At 44.0% G+C, this 19,031-nt stretch overlaps 1 protein-coding gene across 1 annotated transcript in view; it reads right to left on the bottom strand.

The window, feature by feature from the left end:
* SEC23A (SEC23 homolog A, COPII coat complex component) overlaps positions 1-19,031 on the bottom strand; it is a 342,836-nt gene that overhangs the window by 293,570 nt on the left and 30,235 nt on the right. The window contains exons 4-6 of the mRNA XM_082242896.1: positions 14,166-14,252; positions 9,176-9,412; positions 4,011-4,090 (exon numbers count right to left, since the gene is read on the bottom strand). Of these exons, the coding sequence (XP_082099022.1) occupies positions 4,011-4,090; positions 9,176-9,412; positions 14,166-14,252 (404 nt within the window). The remainder of the gene's footprint in view (positions 1-4,010; positions 4,091-9,175; positions 9,413-14,165; positions 14,253-19,031) is intronic.

Genomic DNA, 19,031 nt, shown 5'->3' with positions numbered 1-19,031 from the left:
GACGTAACGCGTAGGAGGAGCCGCCAGACTACCGGAAGTGACGTTGGAGATCGGAGCGAAGTGCTCCCAACGCTGTATTTGCACAATCTTTGCGTACAAAATACCTGCTAAATGAGTTAAGGACGCCAGAAAGCGTATAACCCCCCAGATACGGACAAGACAGGAAACACCCGTGGTCATAACAGGATATCGGAACGATTAAAAAGCCCTCAACCATCTATTCGGAGACCAAGTTGTATATAATAGGCGCAATATACACCTTAGTAAGGTGAGAGTCCAGAGCACCTAGATGTGACACCTGGTGGAGGCAGAAAGTCACAACACTGTTCCTTTGCATGAGAGCACTTTTGAAGATACTGAATAGAATTGCACCTTATCGTTTGGATTTATGTATATGGACATTATGAAACACAGTACTGTATTAATTTTTAATTGAAGAAAGCACAGAGCACTTTTGATTGATTTTGAAGAAATATTTATATTGAGTCAATTGGATATTTATTTATTTTATTCATTGGAACACAAGCACCCAGCACTTTTTGATATACAATTAACACAATATAGAGGCATATTGGAACTATTTAATTATTTATTTTATTTTGTAATATATTTAATCACGGTATAATTTTAAGTGACCAACTATTTTTCAGCTAAAAAAGAACATAGTTTTTTTTTCAAGGATTATATACAGATTCATATCAGTTTATAAGGCATTTGTATTTTCACTTCTGAAGCGCGCCACAAACGTACAATATTTTTACCTGTATAAACTGGTTTCTGGTACCAGCACCGTGGGGCTGCAGTAAGAGGGAAAATATACACCACCTCAGATAGCGCAGGAACCACTCATACATATTAAGACCGTCCATTTCTTAATGATGGATTCCTCAAACGGATAGCGTCTAGCAATACGCTTGGAAATAGTAAAGGTACGTTTAGAATGCTCCCATTCTCCTTTAATCTGATTACCGAAACACGGGTACAGGAAAAACCTTCACCGTTTTGATGGGCTTATTAGTACCAAAAGGAATCTCTGTTTCAGTTGCCTCTGCCAGTAAAGCCTCAAGTTTTAAGGTTTCCTGCACTGCCACAACTAGTGCGTCCACCAATGCTTCTTCCTGAATTATAGCGGGAGAAGAAACGTCCTCCTCACTGTCTGAGGGGGCTTTACCTGAGACAACAGCCCTTGCAGAGGAACCTGCAACTGCAGTGACCATCTCTGAATCCGAGTCAGAGGTGTCAGATAGTATAGGGGTAGGCGGGGGTCGCTTCCTTGACCCCCGTCCCTGACAGGCCGCCTCCACCCGAGCCACCATAGACTCCAAGATTGCTGTAAATGACTCTACACTCTGTGCACCGGCGGGTCCCGTGGCCCCCTCGAGGGAAACAGGTGGGGGAATATGTGTGGCAGGGTCCATGATAATTCCAGTCACTTCCTGGATAATATAATTCAAAAATAAAAAACTTTTTTTTTTTTTTTTCAGACCCCCAGCGCCACAAAAAGCCCCTTAGTGTTACCTGCTAGGGATCCCTATCGATCGAGAGAGAGAGAGATAGACCCCCAGGCTCACCACTTGATGCTCAGAGTTTAACTGCAACAGGTTACAGCGCTGTCTTGACAAACAGGAAGTCTTTTGGCTGGCTGCCCAGGAAGAAAGGAGGTGGCTCCGCCCCTCTGCACGCCTTCCGGCGCCTCCCCTAGCTCCACGAGGTGTTTGGATCACCTCAAACATGGCCGCCCCCATGCTGGAGACACGAGGCTACGGCCTGTACTGAATAGCGGTGTGCTGCAGGGCACACAACACTCTCTCTGCATGGGGATTTGGCGTGGTTGGCGGTACCGGCCCTGGCGGACCGCATGGCCATTCGGGAGGCCTGCTAATAGCTGGAGATCTGATTAGGAAGGCAGTCTACATGTCCGTGGCTTCTGACTGGTAGGTAGCTTATTCTTATCACCGTAAGATTCCCAGAATGCCACTGATTACAATCTTTTTAACATATATACAATTAGATTGTTAGCTCCCAAACCAAGCCTCCTGGCTTTTTGCACATAAAATCACACTCAAAGTAGGAGGATCTGTGTCATTTATAGGATAGAGAGGGACTCTATCTTACCATACAGAGAGGGGCCCGCGTTCACCACAAGACCCGTCAGGGGAAAAGGGGGAACATACTACTCACCATACCGGAACCAGGCGGGCACCAACTCCTGACAGTACCCCTCTCCACCGGGGCGGGAGGGCTGTCGACCGATATGGACGCCGTGACTCATGGTCTTTGGCGTTTCAGCGAGACGTTTAACTCGCGGGGTCAGTCCTTTAATGGGACTTTGTCGCGGCCGACCCAGCGCGGAGCTATGGCCTGCACGCGCTCGTAGGCTGAACTGGGGTGACCACCGGATCTCAACATCCAGCCCGTCGCCCAGTTCAGCTTTCTTGCTTGAAGATCTCACAGGAACACTGGAGAAAAAAAGCTGTCTAAAAAAATCTTTTAAGAAAAAAATCTTGCCAGGACCTAAGATCCCAGCAAGGTATCTAGGTCCTTACTCCTAACTAGACAGAAAATAACTGATTTGCTGAGGCAGAGAGAGAGAGGATATACCCTCTGGGACTGCCCCTAGGGTGTGGCCAGAGCTTTTTAATTTCCTGTCTAGTCCTGCTCCTGTGGAGGCAACATAACCCGAAGGTGCTGTATCACCGAGGACTACGTCTGTCAATGAGCGCTAGAGAAATTTACATTTATCTTTACTATTTTGCCTGAGGAAATTGGAGGTAAAGTAAATTACTTCTCTAAGGCTCCGTTCACATTATAGCGTATGGATCATGGGCAGAACCGCTGCGGTTCTGCCCGCGATCGGGAGATTATTGCAAATCGCGGGACGCCTGTGCGTTGCCCGTTGATTTGCAATAGACCCCCAAACGCTGAGCGATGTTGCCGCGATTTCCGCCTGCCGAATCGCGGTAACATCGCGCAAAAAAAATCGCGGGACGCAATATGATCCAAAGAAGCTCTTGTACTTTTTTGGTCGTATTGCGTCCCGCGATTTTTTTTTGCGCGATGTTACCGCGATTCGGCAGGCGGAAATCGCGGCAACATCGCTCAGCGTTTGGGGGTCTATTGCAAATCAACGGGCAACGCACAGGCGTCCCGCGATTTGCAATAATCTCCCGATCGCGGGCGGAACCGCTGCGGTTCTGCCCGTGATCCATACGCTATAATGTGAACGGAGATTAAGGGCTCTTTCACACGGACGTTCCGTATGTCCGTATATCACCCCATCCGTCTGCGGGTGATATACGGACATAATGAATGTCTATGGGATTGCGGATGTCAGCGGATGACCATCCGCTGACATTCGATTTGCGTCCTTTCAGTTCTATTCCGTTTTTTGGAACGGAACAGAACCCTATTTTTCTTCCGTTTAAAAAACGGAACGGATGCAAAATCGGATGTCAGCGGTGTCATCCGCTGACATCCGCAATGCCCATAGACATACATTATGTCCGTATATCATCCGCAAATGGATGGGATGATATGCGGACATACGGAGCGGATGACACAAGTGTCACCCGTGTCCGTGAAAAAAAAAAAAAAAGTGTCGGAGCGGATCGCCCTAAGGCCTCTTGCACACTGCAGCTTGAAAAATCTCAGTAAAGCTTTTATTTTTTTACTGAGCAAAAATACAGCCCATTAGTTGTAATGTGCCTATGCACACAGGCGTGTAAACAAGTGCAGTGCATTCTTCAGTAAAAATAGAAAAATCTGCATTTTTGGTCAGTAATTTACACCACGTGTGCACAAATGGCAATTTACAAGATGTGTAGAACAAGAAGGCGAGAATACGTTTCTGCGCATTTGTACGAAAATACCTGCAAATACATACAAAAAAAAAAAAACTGATGAAAAAGTAGATGCTCAAACAGGAGTATCGTGTGCAAGAGGCCAAATAACTGCTTCTCATTTACAGCTGAATTTCAGGTCTCTATCTCTGGGTATTCTACTGCTCATACCTGTTTGATGGAGGAGGCTGCTGAATCTGGGGTCCACGTCCTGGCTGAGCAGCAGGAGTCTTTGTAAGAGATAACATTTCCTGCAAAACAAAATGACATTCAATTATTCTGAAACCAATTATTCTGAATCCAGAATTGTGCAGCTCTAGCGAACACCTTACTAAATGTTTTAATTACATGGAGCTATGTCGGTGTTGTGTTTTAAGATTATTAAAGAGACCCCCCCCCCCCCCATAAACCTGGCATTAATTAATGTAAAAGATGAAAATAAACAAGTATACTTACCTAATTATACCAGTTTTCACCCTGCCTCTGTGATCCCTGGGCTCCCGTTCCTGCGCAATCATATTACTTCAAACTGCTTTATGCTGAAAGATTTACTTAATGCTGCACATGCTAAAAATGAAGTACATGACCGCAAGCAACATTTTATGCATCTGTGGCATCTCACAAGATCTCAGGGACAAGTTTTGTTTTTTCGTTTTACCAGCAAATGAATGGACTTCCACAAAGTGCATGTGCAAAATAGGGTGCATGACGTTATGCGCCTCATGTTGCACACGTGCAGTATGACGATATGGCCAGATTTCCCTGAAAACAATGGTGACATTGCCTTCCTAGGGGAATCTGTGCAACCATGGCTTCGTCACCCCTACCTTCAGGAAAACCAAGAAGTGGAAATGAAAATAGACAATAATGGCTCATTTCCACTGAGCGGTACGGTACGGTTCGGTACGGTACGCTATTTTTGCCGTTTCCATTGTGAATGGTACCCTAATTCCGAACCGTGCCGTACCACTTTTTTGGGACCCTTTCGTTGGGGTACCAAGCACATTAGTACCGTACCAACAGGGTGGAGCTACACTCTGCAGAACTTTGGTTGACAGAGAATCGTCTATCACAGCTTTCCTGCTACACCACGCCTATCATGAAAGGATACTATTGGCAGTGGAAACGCAAGGTGTACCGTTCCGAACCGTACTGAACCGAACCGTACCGTACCACTCAGTGGAAGCGAGGCATTAGGCAAAACTTTTTTTTGTTTAACAAAGCAGTGTTCGGTGAGATGCCTGCTGCTGTGGATTATAGGAAGAGGTCCACTTTGAGAGTTATGGCCCACTTTAACGTAATATCTATTCAGCATACTGTAAAAAATGTTCTCTATGGTGTGGTGCTGCATATACTACTGTGCACCTTCCCCAAATACTTTAAAAGTATCAATCCCAGGGCATGCATCCCCAGTATATGGAAAAAACATTTTCCACCTACCAACTCTCAATGGTTCACTAGGGTGAAGGACATTCAAGACATGGAGCACTTGACTGCTGCCCCAGAAATAAGATAGAGGAGCACAACACGGGATGGCTTTACTAGGACTTGTTTTACTATACTTATCGCTGTCTTAACCTGCTACCATTTTCTGTATTGGATGTGATTTGAAGACTTTTCGCCACCCCCACCTCGGACCTCCAGCCCTTCCATTCACCCTATCTACCCCTACCTATATATCTTTTTTTTTTTTTTCTCTTTTCCTTCCTCTTTCTCTCTCCTCTCCATTTACAATTTCCTTTTCCCTCGGACACCCTAGGGTGTTTCTCTCCACTTTTTAAAAAATATTTCAGAAAGCTTTATGGTGTGCGCCGATATTGCGGTATGACAGCTTGCAGGCCATGTTCACAGGTTCTCATTCCTTGTATTGAGGATTTTTCTTCATGGCCTATTTGTACCCATTCATGCTATCTTGTCATGTTGTGTTATTTTGACGTGTCCCATCAAATGTGTACTACAATACACCACCTTCTTTTATAAACATACTGTAAACTTAAATGTACCTTATTCCATTTAGGTTTATTTTATGTTTATATAAGGAGGTGCATTGCAGTACACACTGAATTCATACTTTTAAAGTGTTTGGGGAAGGTGCACAGTGGTATATGCAGCACCACACCATAAAGAACAATTTTTATAGCCATTAATAGCTAGGTGAGATATAAAAGACAGTGTGATAGCAGCAGCAATTCTATTTGTTTTGCTTTAGTTGTATTCCTAGTGTGGGAGGATTCATTATTTATTAAGTATACTTTACCAGGTCGTAACAGAGAACTTTTAGACTATTGTGAAGAAATATTACTGATGAAATGTAGTTTCACGGAGCAGCAAAGTCCAAAGTCTCAGTCTATCATGCGGTTATCACTGTCAAATGGCAATCGTTCCTATTTAGTAATCAACCCCTGAAAACCAACTGTGCTATCTGCCAATCGCCCCACACAGACAAAATTATAAACACACTTTTGCTCAACTTGCAATACATGCTTTTTCTTCATATATGTGTGCATGACCCCAGGTTCCTCCATAGAAACTACTATACCAGTCAAATTTAATTCATAACACGCATCTACTAGTTTTGCCCCAAGAAAAAGCAAAGTAGACTTTATATCCAGAAGTCATTATCATCATCTTCCATTTAAGACTTAAAAGTGATTCTAAAAAGGAAATATTTTACAAAATACTATACAGGTGAAAAATAGAAGAGCAAAAATAGTGAACATATGCTGTTAAAAGTAACCACTTTGAGTGCCGGTTCACATTTCTGTGATGCGGGAACGCTGCGAATATACAGCGTGTTTCCGCATCGCATCCGCACCCCTGGCAGTTCACACTGCCATATGTGTTACGCTGGGGGGGGTGTCAATTAAAAGTTAACGACACCCCCAGATCAGAACGCATATTGCAGTGCGATCTGAAAGTTCGCACAGAATCGGATCACACTTGTGTGAACCACCATGCAATCCGATTCTGCTGCGGACCAAAAAAATGGTCCAGTGCGAGTTAGGTGCGATTGCGGTGCAAATTCAGCCATACAAACTGTATGGCTGAAATTTGCACCGCACAGAGATCACATGTAATTTTAGGAGCAGTGAACCGGCACTTAACACATTACATGAATCCAAACCAAATATGTAAAAAAAAATGGGTGTAAAAAGCAATATCACGCATAAAGTCCTAATCAAGAGCCAAGAAGGGCGGTGATCATCTCTGAATACACCAAAGGAGGACAAAGGTGGATACCCAAAAGCTTTTAAAGAACCGCACACCACCTCAGTGTAACAAAAGAGGGGCTTACAAGAGAGTTAGATGACGTCTAGTTAAAAGCATTACATCAGCTTGACTTCAGCAAACATCCACAACTCTATATCGATATGGTATTCTATACCCTGGGCAATGATGAATCCATCATACACTCAGCCATGCAGGTCCTAAAGGGATCAATGCGTGTGCAATGTTGAGTCAGTGCCCCTACTGATCCCTCAAGACCTGCACGGCTTTTGGGGGTCCATTTCTGTCCTCCAATGGTGTTTTCAGAGAAGATAACGGTCCTCTTGACTCTTCATTGGGACTTTATGCATGATATTGATTTTTTTTTACACACATTGTTTTTTTTAATACATATTTGGGTTAGATTCATGTAATTTAAATGTGGTCGCTTTAAAAGCGACATGTAGGTTGTCAATATTTTTGCACTTATTCACCTTGATGGTATTTTGTAGCGCTGCACTTTTGTATAACAAAATTTGGGTACTGTGTATTAGAGCCGGTTCACACTGGGGCGGCTTCAAAGCCGCCCGACTCTGAAGCCACCCCCTGCAGCACGACTTCAGCATGGCTTGCAAACGACTTATTTAATAGAAGTCAATGCAAGCCGCTCCAAAGTCGCCCCCAAGTAGTGCAGGAACCTTTTTCAAAGTTGGAGCGACTTGAGTCGCTCTGATTAGAACGGTTCCATTGCACTGAATGGAGAGCGACTTGTCAGACGACTAAGTCGCCTGACAAGTCGCCCCAGTGTGAACCAGCTCTTAGTGCCGGGTCACAATTGTGCGGTTTGCGAGATCGCATGTAATTCGGAGCGCACTGCTCCTTCATTACATGCGATCTCATGTGCGGATGCGAGTTCAGCCATACACTTTGTATGGCTGAATTTGCAGCGCATCCGCAGCAAACTCGCACATGAGGCTTTTTTGAGCCGCATCAGAATCGGATCACACAGTGGTTCACACTTGTGCGATCCGATTCTGTGCGAACTTGCAGATCACACTGCGATATGAGATCGCAACTGGGGGTGTCGTTAACTTTTAATTGACACCCCCTGCATATCGCATATGGCAGTGTGAACTGCCAGATGTGTGGATGCGATGCGGGAACACGCTGCATATTCGCAGCTTTCCCACATCGCACAAGTGTGAACCGGCACTTAAAGTGATTGTAAAGGTTTTTTTTTTTTTTCTAAATAACAAACATGTACTTCTCTGCTCTGTGCAATGGTTTTGCACAGAGCGGCCCTGATCCTCCTCTTCTGGGGTGCCCCAGCATCGCTTCTGGCTCCTCCTCTTCTGGGGTGCCCCAGCATTGCTTCAGGCTCCTCCTCTTCATCGGGTGCCCCCACGGAGAGCCGAGAGCTTTCCACGAGTCCCGCTGCTGCATCCATTAACACAGACAGCAGGACTCAGCCCTGCCCTCTGCTCTCGTGTCACTGGATTTGATTGACAGCAGCGGGAGCCAATGGATCCTGCTGCTATCAATCTATCCAAAGAGGACCCGAGACATCGGCTGGAGCTGCAGGGCTCGTGCTTGTAGCTGGAATGTTCGGGTTCAAGTAAGAATACCGGGGGGGTCTGGGGGGCAGCTGCAACCAAGAAGTTTTTTCATCTGAATGCATTAGTGTGAAAAACCTTGAAACTTTACAACTCCTTTAGGGTATAGTGCTAGCAGCTGATGATTACTTTATGATTTTTGGGCCCTAGCATGGTTTCTTTTTCTAAACATGTTATGTGTAATGGTTTTGCACAGAGCAGCCCTAATTCTCTTCTTTTTGGGGCTCCTGGCTTCTCCCCCTGCCATGTGCCCCTTTCTCGTAGCCTCTTGCTATGGGGGCACTCGAGCAGGCTCGCTCTCAAGCATCTCTCTATGTGACATCATCAATGGATCGAGATGGGGCATGTAAGTATAAGAAGGGGCTGGGGGGGGGGGGAGCTGCACCAGAAGGTTTTTTTACCCTGAAGCATAGAATGCATTAAGGTAAAAAACCTTGAGCCTTTAGAACCACGTTAACTAGGCAAAAAAGAGCAAAAGTCTTAAACAGGTAATGGCAACTGATTGCGATCACTCACCTGAAGCTGTTTTGCAGAAACATCTTTGGTTCCACGGAAAACATAGCTTTTAGAGATGCCTTCACAGCCCAGTTCATGTACATGTACCATGCGGCCAAATGTGATGAGTCCTACCAAAGCGGTTGGAGGCAGCAGGCTTAAAGACATTTGCATTGATTCTTTTAGAGCCTGAAGATCTTCATCATCCATGCATGTGTCCACAACATAAAGGAAGATCAATGGCATTTGAGGACCTCGCTTTAGTTAAAAAAAAAAACAAAGATATGAACATGAGTGGATACAAAGACTGACAAATAATGTACTGTATATTCACATTCGTAGCCAAGGAGAAAGCAAATACATGTCTTATTTTTAAATTTTGCCCAAAACAAAGCAAAATTTTAATCTGCAACATATTCTGTTATATGTGGTAGACAATGTACTGTAACTCCTTCATATGAATGATTTAGCAGCACGGATACCACATATTTAAAAAAAAAACACAAATTAGAGATATTCATTACAACTACTGGACAAAATAATACATTCATAAAATAAATCTAGCCAGAGATTGATTTCATTTTTGGTGAAATAATTTCCTTTATTATACAATTACTCTCTACCATAAACCAAAAATTAACCGATTAGGGCAGAAATCATTAATGCCCAATTGGACTTCCAGTTTAAACCTTCTGTCAGAGCTATTTTTTCAATTTTTGCAGAAGTTTAATAAATCATCTAAGTCCAGTTTATCTATCACAATTTTCCAGTAAAGTTCCTGTGGCTATCTTTTGTGGCAACATCCTAAAATAGTGCATAGGAAACCCTTTACTATGGTTGTGTGAGACTTTAACCGCACCATATACACACAAAGCCATATTTAATATAAAAACAAATCTTTCAAATATTTAGTGTTTAAGCAATTAAAACAACAGATAAAATATCAGATGCAGGCTAAGCATAGAAAGGAATAATATGCTGAGATACAAAGATACAGCAATATTGATCATGCTAGTATGTAAGGTGTAGGAATTCTGCCCTGATGTCGCATGAAAAGATCCGGTAATCAAAAAATGCATTACATAGGGGAATTTTTTTGTCTCCTATAAAATGGAAGTGTTGGACAAGAAAATGAATACACTGGCAGATGAACTGGAGTGGCCTAAAATCTTTGCATTATCCTATAAGCTTTCAGCGTCTTCCATTGCCCAAGAACAAAATGATTGTTTACTCCCCATGTGGTATTGCTGCCCTTTCATTCTTTATAAAATTGATCCTACCATCCCTGACCTATGCTGTTTGCAGGCTCCTGGCACTATGGCTCACATCTGGGGCACTTGCCCACTTATTGCCCCTTTTTGGGAAGAGATATTGCAATTGTTCGCTGACTTGGTGGGTGATACATACCCCAACCAGCCCCAGCTCACGGTTTTGTCCTTGCTGCCAGGCTCCTACAAACAGATCAAAAAGAGTCCGATTCGATTTTTCTGGATGGCAGCTTGATCTGTTATTGCCAGATACTGGCGCCAATCTGATCCACTAACCTTAGCCACTTGGGCTTGTGAAATGATTCAACTCGAATCCTTCGAGAATATGATAGCCTGGGACAAAGATAAATCGGACTCTCGCAATCTCATTTGAACTGTCTCCACCACCAACGTTTACTTCCATCGTGCTTTAATCTGGCTGGTTGTTCCTGGAGCCTCTCATCAACTTATGTTATGTTGCCCCCCTGTTGTCTTTGTAGATACTCATCGCCTTCTTTCCCCTCCCCTTATTATTATTATTATTATCATCATCAATAATTCCCCACCCCCTTTTTTTTTTTCTCTCTTGCTGCTCCCGGTTATACGCTTTCTGTTATTATACTAAGTTTCAGAAATGCTCCTTTTATATGATTATCTTTTTATTATCACACCCCTCAGACAAAGGTATATGCTCTGTTCTCTCTCCTACTTTTAAGATCCATGTTTCTGTATATTGTATGATCTTTACAGTATTATGGTATTAAGGGCTGTTTTCCTATTTCATATGTATATGGACTGATTATTCTTGATACTTGCATTTACGCACATATGCAGCCACTGATATGATCAGGCCCCTCTGACCAGTTTGAATTTTACTGACATGTTATGGCTATGGTTTAGTGGCTGCATCTCTGATAATTTATTCATAAAAAGGAATTCTTTGTCACATTTTGTACACAAGTCTCCCTGCCGCTGGTTCTTTCATCCATTTAATTTTATGGCATTTGTCGATATGTTCTATTGTGCCTGCAAATTCAATAAAAAAGATGAACCATAATCTATGCACAAAAACATTGATTGCACTGCACAATAAATATTGCCATGCATGGAAGAGGAAGAGCAATAATTCTAGGTTTGTTTTTCAAGGTTAAAGCTGAATTCCAGGAATTCAGCTATTTTGTAAAAAGTGCAGCCTCATCTTTTAAATGTTACCAAAAATTGGGAAATCTATTGCTTTTTTTGTGCCCCAAAATTTACTTTACTGATGAAAATTTTCTACTGAATTTTTTTGTTTTATAAAAATCTTTGTGTGAGCTTCAGGCATAAAGCGCTTTTTTAAACCAGAAAAAAAAAAAACATAAATAAATGATATAAATCACAAAAACTGCTCTGGCTGCACAAAGGGGTTATTTTTCTAGCTAAAAAAAACAAAAAAAAATTAAAAAAAAAAGCAGATTTTAACATGTGTGCAATAAAATTTAAAAAACTCTGGTAGAGGAGTGGTTAAACTGAAAGTTTTGTTGGGCTTTAGCAAAGCACATACATAATCTTAAAATGCTAATGTAGCACCCTAAAGGTAAGTTCTAGGTAAAACTATAGTGGGCCTTGTCTGCCTAACAGCAGGACTGTGATTTATTAGTCAGGGTGTCGTGGTTTCCAGGTGTGCCTGCTGAAGGGGGGGGGGGGAGTCTCCCCACTGGCTCCTGTGAGAGGCTTCTCATAGAGCGGTGGAGGAAACCCAATCAGGGGACACATCCAGGCTTGCAACTACCCCAGAAGGCAGACTGTGCTGCAAAGGATTCTGGGAGTGGATATAAGTTTGGGGGTGGCACATGACACAATGTCTTTGGCGGTAACAGAGTTCCAGGAAGGAGTGTACAGCTGTCTCCCCTCCTGTCTGAGGAGGAGGATCTTGGGGTGCTGCCTGAAGATCCAGAGAGTGCTGAGCTAAGCTGAGGGGATCCGGTGTGCCGAGAACCTGCGGAGAGTCAGAGGGGTCCAGTCCCAGGAAAGCCTACACAGGTTCTGAGTACTGAGGATTGTCCCTAGGGGTCTGCCTGAAGTTAGAGGGGACCACTCCGGAAGAGGTTCGGGGATCCAGTGCCAGCTAGTGGTGAAAGGGGGTACCTAGGTTGAGGACCCTGAAGTGACAGAGGGGGTACATAGTCAGTGGACCCTGAGGAGCTTAACGTGTAAAGGGGGCGCCTGTGGTTTGGGCCCTGAAGTGATAGTGCACAGTGTGAAGTGGGCCAGTTGAGAGTTGCAGCAGTACAGGAACTTACAAGGAGTTTTCTCAGCCAGTGCAGTGCTGGAGTGGGCCATTCAGTGACTCTGCGCTATTATAGTGTTACAAGTCAAGCAGTTCTACAGTCCTCAATCTTCTGGATTAAAGTCGAGGATCCAGCACAGTTTCAGTAATTACACAGTGTTCAAGCATCAGGAAGAGTTGGCTAGCGTCGGCTGGCGTCAAGACATCGCTAATAGGCATTTTTGCCAGAAGAGTCCCACAATTGTATCTAGTTGAGCCTAAAGGAATATCCCACTTATTCCCTTCTCCCATCCCCTTAAATACAATAAAACCACAAAGCAAAGATGCCGGAGTTGTCAATGTCTCAGTGCTCACACCCAGGGCCGCAGCTCACAAGGGCTGGAGGGGTAACCGGTACCGATGGCAGACCCATATCAGGCCACAGGCCTGGAAAACTTGCTACACAAACAATTCGCAGAATTACAAATTTACACTTACTGACATTAGATTTACACTTACTGAAATTCTCAGGTCAGGGTTGGCAACAGTCATTAAATTTACTGACGGCTTGTAAAAATCTGTGATTTTTTACAGCTGTCAGTAAATGGGCACATTTGCTGATCTTGCTCTTCTAGTTCCGGCTGCAAAGTGATCGCAACTGTACTGCTGCCTTTTTGCATCGATAAGTATTTGGAACTCTATGCATGTTTGGCGGCAACAGCTCCTGAAGCCTGTGCCCTCGGCCCCACAGCTACACTCAGTAACATATCCTGCTCTTCTGCACCTGTAGTTCTCTATCACGTACTGTCAAGGAGTGGGATTTGAGGGTCGGAGTGGAACACTGTACTGGGGGAGGGGGCAATTTGGGGAAAAGGGGACACCCCTGTACTCTCTACACAGTACACCCCCGCACCCTGCACTCTGTATGCAGAGCACCCCTAAACCCTGAGGTTGCGCCTGTTATGGGTATTTTCAGGGTATGCAGATTGTGTTTATACTGTTTAAATATTGATTGTGTTGGTTTCTAATAGGAGTTCTGTCATTTTTTTCAGGTTGGCAGTAAAAAACGTGCTCTGCTAGTAAATTCTCTGTGTTCTGTCAGTAAAAAAAAAGCTGTGGGAGGTTGGCAGCCCTGTCTAAGGTGGACATACAATACAGTAATATATTGTGTGTAGTCACAGATCAGCAAAAGAGGCAAGAGAACCGATCAGGTGAGAAAATAATCCCGACCATCAAGGCAAGGTGCAGCTAGGATCCGCAGTCCAGACAGCTATATTGTGTAGAGAGAAAGGCAGCTGCACTCCAACTTGAAGGTGCAAAATATAAAATCCGTTTATTTGGATCCAAAGGTTAAAATCAATCCAAGATACAGTCCGTGATACAGTCAGAGACAAGGGATGAAAAGCATAACAGTTGACGCGTTTCAGGGATAAACGTCCGCTTAGTTGTAACCAATATATTGTGTGTAACCTAGGTAAGGAGACTAAGGTTAAGTGTTAAGAAGAGTCTATGGTACCTGGACGACATATTCAATGCTGGAGAACTGTGGCAGGAGTTCTGCAGGCTGGTTCATTTCAGAGATGCCAGCATATGTTGGAGGAAACTGAAAAAAAACAAAGAAATTACTGTGAGCAAAAAAAATAAAAAATAAAAATATACACACACACACACACACACACACACACATTTGAGCTTTAACATAGCAGTAAAAAAAAAAAAAAAAAAAAAATTATTGTAAGCCTCATATATGAAATATGAACAAAGCATATCCCTCTATAGTGTGTACTTGTCTCAGTTAAGAGGACCAAGCATCATTTCTGTCTTCTGCTTCATTCCTCTGCTATCTGCTTGTATTACTTCTGACAAGTTTTCCTGAGATCAAGAGAAAAAAGGTGATGGAAGGGAGCTACATTATTTTAATAACCACTTCAATACCGGGCACTTTCACCCCCTTCCTGCCCAGGCCAATTTTCCCCTTTTAGCGCTGTTGCATTTTGAATGACAATTGCGCGGTCATGCAACACTGTACCTAAACCAAATTTATGTCATTTCCCCCCCACAAATAGAGCTTTCTTTTGGTGGTATTTGATCACCTCTGGGTTTTTTCCTTTTTGCTAAAGAAATAAAAAAAGACCAAAAAGTTTGAAAAAAAAAAAAAAAAAAGTTTTTTTGTTTATGTTATACAATTTTGTAAATAAATATGTTTTTTCCTGCACTGATGAGACTGCACTGACAGGCACTGATGAGGAGGCACTGATGGGGTGGCACTGATATGTGGCACTTATAGGTAGCACTGATATGCAGCATTGGTGGGCACTGATAGGCGGCACTGCTAGGCGGCATTGATGGGCACTGATAGGCGGCACTGGTGGGCACTGATAGGCTGCACTTATCGGCACTGACGGGCAGCACTGATGGGCACTAATGGGCACTGATAGGTGGCACTGGTGGGCAATAATGGGCACTGGTGGGCGACACTGATAGATGGCAATGATGGGTACTGGTGGGCAGCACTGATGGGGAGGGCAATGGGGGGCTCCCTGAGCCCTGATGGCCATCCCTGGTGGCCATAGTGGGCATCCCTGGGGTCATGGTGGGCATCCCTGGTTGTTCTAGTGGCACCCCCCCCCCGAGGGTCTGCACTGGTAATCAATGATCTGATTACCAGTGCCGACCCCCCCCCCCCCCCCCCCGTCAGGGGAGCCGCCGATCGGCGCTCCTTTACTCGTGCCTTTCAGGCACGAACTAAGGAAAGCCGATCAACGGCTCTTCCTGTTTACTATGCGGCCAGTAGGCTCTTTACCTAGATCGGAGATGCAGGGTGTCAGGCTGACCGGGGGCCGCGCAGAGCTGTATTATCCTGCCGCCGTCATATGAAGTCCGGTCAGGATAATACAACCATATTCCTGCTGTCAATCTGCTATAGGGCGGGCAGGAACTGGTTAAAACCATAGTATTATCAGGTTGCATATTTTTTTTTTATTCTAGTTTTAGGCTTTACTAAGTAAAGCTATTGTATTCTCTCATGCAACTGACAAGAAAATCAGAATGTTATTAAGCCCCTTAAAACAGAAATCTTAAGAAATGCAGTAGAAACAGTAGGAAAAGGAAATATACTGTATCATGTGTTAATAACTTAAGGACCCCTTACATAGTTACATAGTTAGTGAGGTTGAAAAAAGACATGAGTCCATCCAGTTCAACCTATGATGTGTGTGTGTTTGCTATTAACCGTACATTGTATAGCCCTGTATGTTGTGGTCTTTAAGGTGTCCATCTAATAGTTTTTTGAAACTATCAATGCTCCCTGCTGATACGACTGCTTGTGGAAGAGAATTCCACATCCTTACCGCTCTTACAGTGAAGAACCCCTTACGCACTTTAAGGTTAAACCGCGTTTCCTCAAGTTTTAGTGAGTGGCCACGTGTCTTATTGTATCTCCTCTCTCTGAATAGTTTGTTCCTTATGCTCGGGTCGCCAGTACAGTATTTGTACATTGATATCATATCCCCCCTCAATCTTCTCTTCTCCAGAGAGAATAGGTTCAGTGCTTGTAGTCTTTCCTCATAGCTGATGTCCTCCATTCCCCTAATTATTTTTGTTGCCCTTCTCTGGACTTTCTCCAGTTCCAGCACATCCTTCCTGAGGACCGGTGCCCAGAACTGGACAGCATACTCCAGATGTGGCCGGACCAGAGTCTTGTAGAGTGGGAGAATAATCTCTTTATTTCTGGAGTGAATCCCCTTTTTTATACATCCCAGTATTCTGTTGGCTTTGCTTGCGGCGGCTTGGCATTGCATGCCACTGCCAAGCCTGTTGTCTACCAGTACCCCCAAGTCCTTTTCCATCCTAGACTCACCCAGAGGTTCCCCCCCTAGTGAGTAGCTTGCTTTCTGGTTTCTGGCCCCCAAGTGCATTACTTTACATTTTTCAACATTAAATCTCATCTGCCATGTAGTTGCCCACCCCGTTATTTTGTTCAGGTCCTCTTGCAAGGTCCTGCATAGAAGATATTGGCATGCTTAGTTTAGTATCATCTGCAAATACTGAGATTGTACTAGATATCCCCTCCTCTAGATCATTTATGAATAAATTAAACAGGATTGGTCCCAGGACAGAACCCTGGGGGACCCCACTTTCCACACCCGCCCAATCCGAGTACTCCCCATTAATCATCACCCTCTGGACTCTACCCTGGAGCCAGTTCTCTATCCAGGTACTCACCTTATGGTCCATACCTACCTTCCTTAGTTTGTACAGTAAGCGTTTGTGGGGAACGGTGTCAAAGGCCTTTGCAAAGTCCAGATACACCACATCCACAGGCTTACCTTTATCTAGGTGGCAGCTCACTTCATCGTAGAAGGTTAATAGATTGGTTTGGCACGAACGATTTTTCATGAATCCATGCTGATTACTACTTATAATACCGTTTTCATTACTAAAGTCTTGTATGTGGTCCCTTATCATCCCCTCCAAAATTTTGCAGACTACCGATGTTAGGCTGACCGGCCTATAGTTACCCGGGATATATCTCGGCCCCTTTTTAAATATTGGTACCACGTTGGCTTTTTTCCAATCAGCTGGCACCATACCCGTCTGTAAACTATCCGTAAAAAGATCAAGAATAATGGTCTGGCAATCACCTGGCTGAGCGCATTAAGAACCCTCGGGTGCAAGCCATCCGGTCCCGGGGATTTATTTATGTTAAGTTTCTCTAGTTTAGCTCTAAGTCTATCCTCTGTTAGCCATGGCGGCACTTCCTGAGGTGTATTATTTAGTTCGGCCTTACAAGCAAGGTTCGTGTAGCCCCCCGATTCCTTTGTGAAGACTGAAGAAAAGAAATTATTTAACACTTCCGCCTTTTCTCTGTCCTCTGTGGCCATTTTTCCTTTATCATCTTTTATGGGGCCAATGTGTTCTGACCTCGCTTTCTTACTGTTTATATACTTAAAGAACTTCTTGGGGTTCTTTTTACTCTCCTCCGCTATATGTCTCTCGTGTTCTATTTTAGCCGCCCTGATTTCATCTTTACATTTCTTATTACACTCTTTGTAATGCTTAAATGCTGCCAATGACCCCTCAGTCTTGTATTTTTGAAGGCCTTTTCTTTAGCTCTAATATACATTTTTATGTTGGAGTTTAGCCACCCAGGGTTTAGTTTTGCTCTTTTAAATTTATTTCCCTGTGGAATGCACTGGCCCACCCCTTTGTTAAGTATGCTCTTGAAGCACTCCCATTTTTACTCTGTGTTCTTTGTTCCCAGGGTTCTATCCCATTTGATATTTTCTAGCAGCGAGTGCAGTTTAGGGAAATTGGCTCTTTTGAAATTCAGTGTCCTTATATTACCTTTGTGTTTCCTATTACTGTAATTAATAATGAAACCAATTGACCTATGGTCACTGTTCCCTAAGTTGTCCCGTATTTCTATATCCGTGAGCAGGTCTGTATTGTTGGTAATCAGTAGGTCAAGTACCGCATTGTTTCTTGTCGGTGCATTCACCATCTGACCCATGAAATTGTCCTGCAAAACATTTAGGAACTGCCGAGCCTTGGCTGAGTGCGCAGTTCCTTCTGCCCAGTCTATATCAGGATAATTAAAGTCCCCCATTATAATGACATTTCCCATCCTTGCTGCCAATCCTATCTGTAACATGAGGTCCGCCTCACCCTCCTCCCTCTGGTTGGGGGGCCTATAGCATACGCCCAATATTACCTTCCCCACCGTGCATTCCCTTTGAAGCTCTACCCATAGGGATTCTGCCTCGTCCATAGCTCCATTATTAATATCATCCCTCATATTTACCAGTATACTGTTCTTAATATACAGACATACCCCTCCCCCTTTTTTACCCTCTCTATCCCTGCGATAAAGGGAATACCCCTGAATGGTCGCCATCCAGTCATGAGAGCTGCCGAACCAAGTCTCAGTTATCCCCACAAAATCTAAGTCCTCCTCAAACATCAGCAGCTCCAGCTCTCCCATCTTGTTGGCCAGGCTTCTGGCATTGGTATACAAACCTCGTAATTTTGATCGGTTACATTTATCTTCGTTTAATGTTTTTAGGCTGCTCTCTTGATTTTTCCCCATACCCACCCTGGGTTTAGGAGCTCCGAATACCCTACCGCTAATGCCCCCATTTCTGCCCTCTGAAACTTGCTTTCCACTGGCTAATTCTACATCTGTACCCTCCCCCCCATTCCCTAGCTTAAAAGCCCCTCTAACTTTTTGGCCATCCTCTCACCCAGTACGGCTGCACCCACCCCATTTAGGTGCAATCCGTCCCTACCAAAGAGCCGGTGACCGACTGAGAAGTCGGCCCAGTTCTCCAGGAACCCGAAACCCTCCTTACTACACCAGCTCCTCAGCCACTCGTTAACTTCC

The sequence above is a fragment of the Pelophylax lessonae genome (assembly GCF_965119305.1).
Source record: "Pelophylax lessonae genome assembly, chromosome: 13".
NCBI classification, from domain to species: domain Eukaryota; kingdom Metazoa; phylum Chordata; class Amphibia; order Anura; family Ranidae; genus Pelophylax; species Pelophylax lessonae.
Note: the sequence above shows the minus strand (reverse complement) of the source record. Positions and strands in the feature narration are given on the sequence as shown.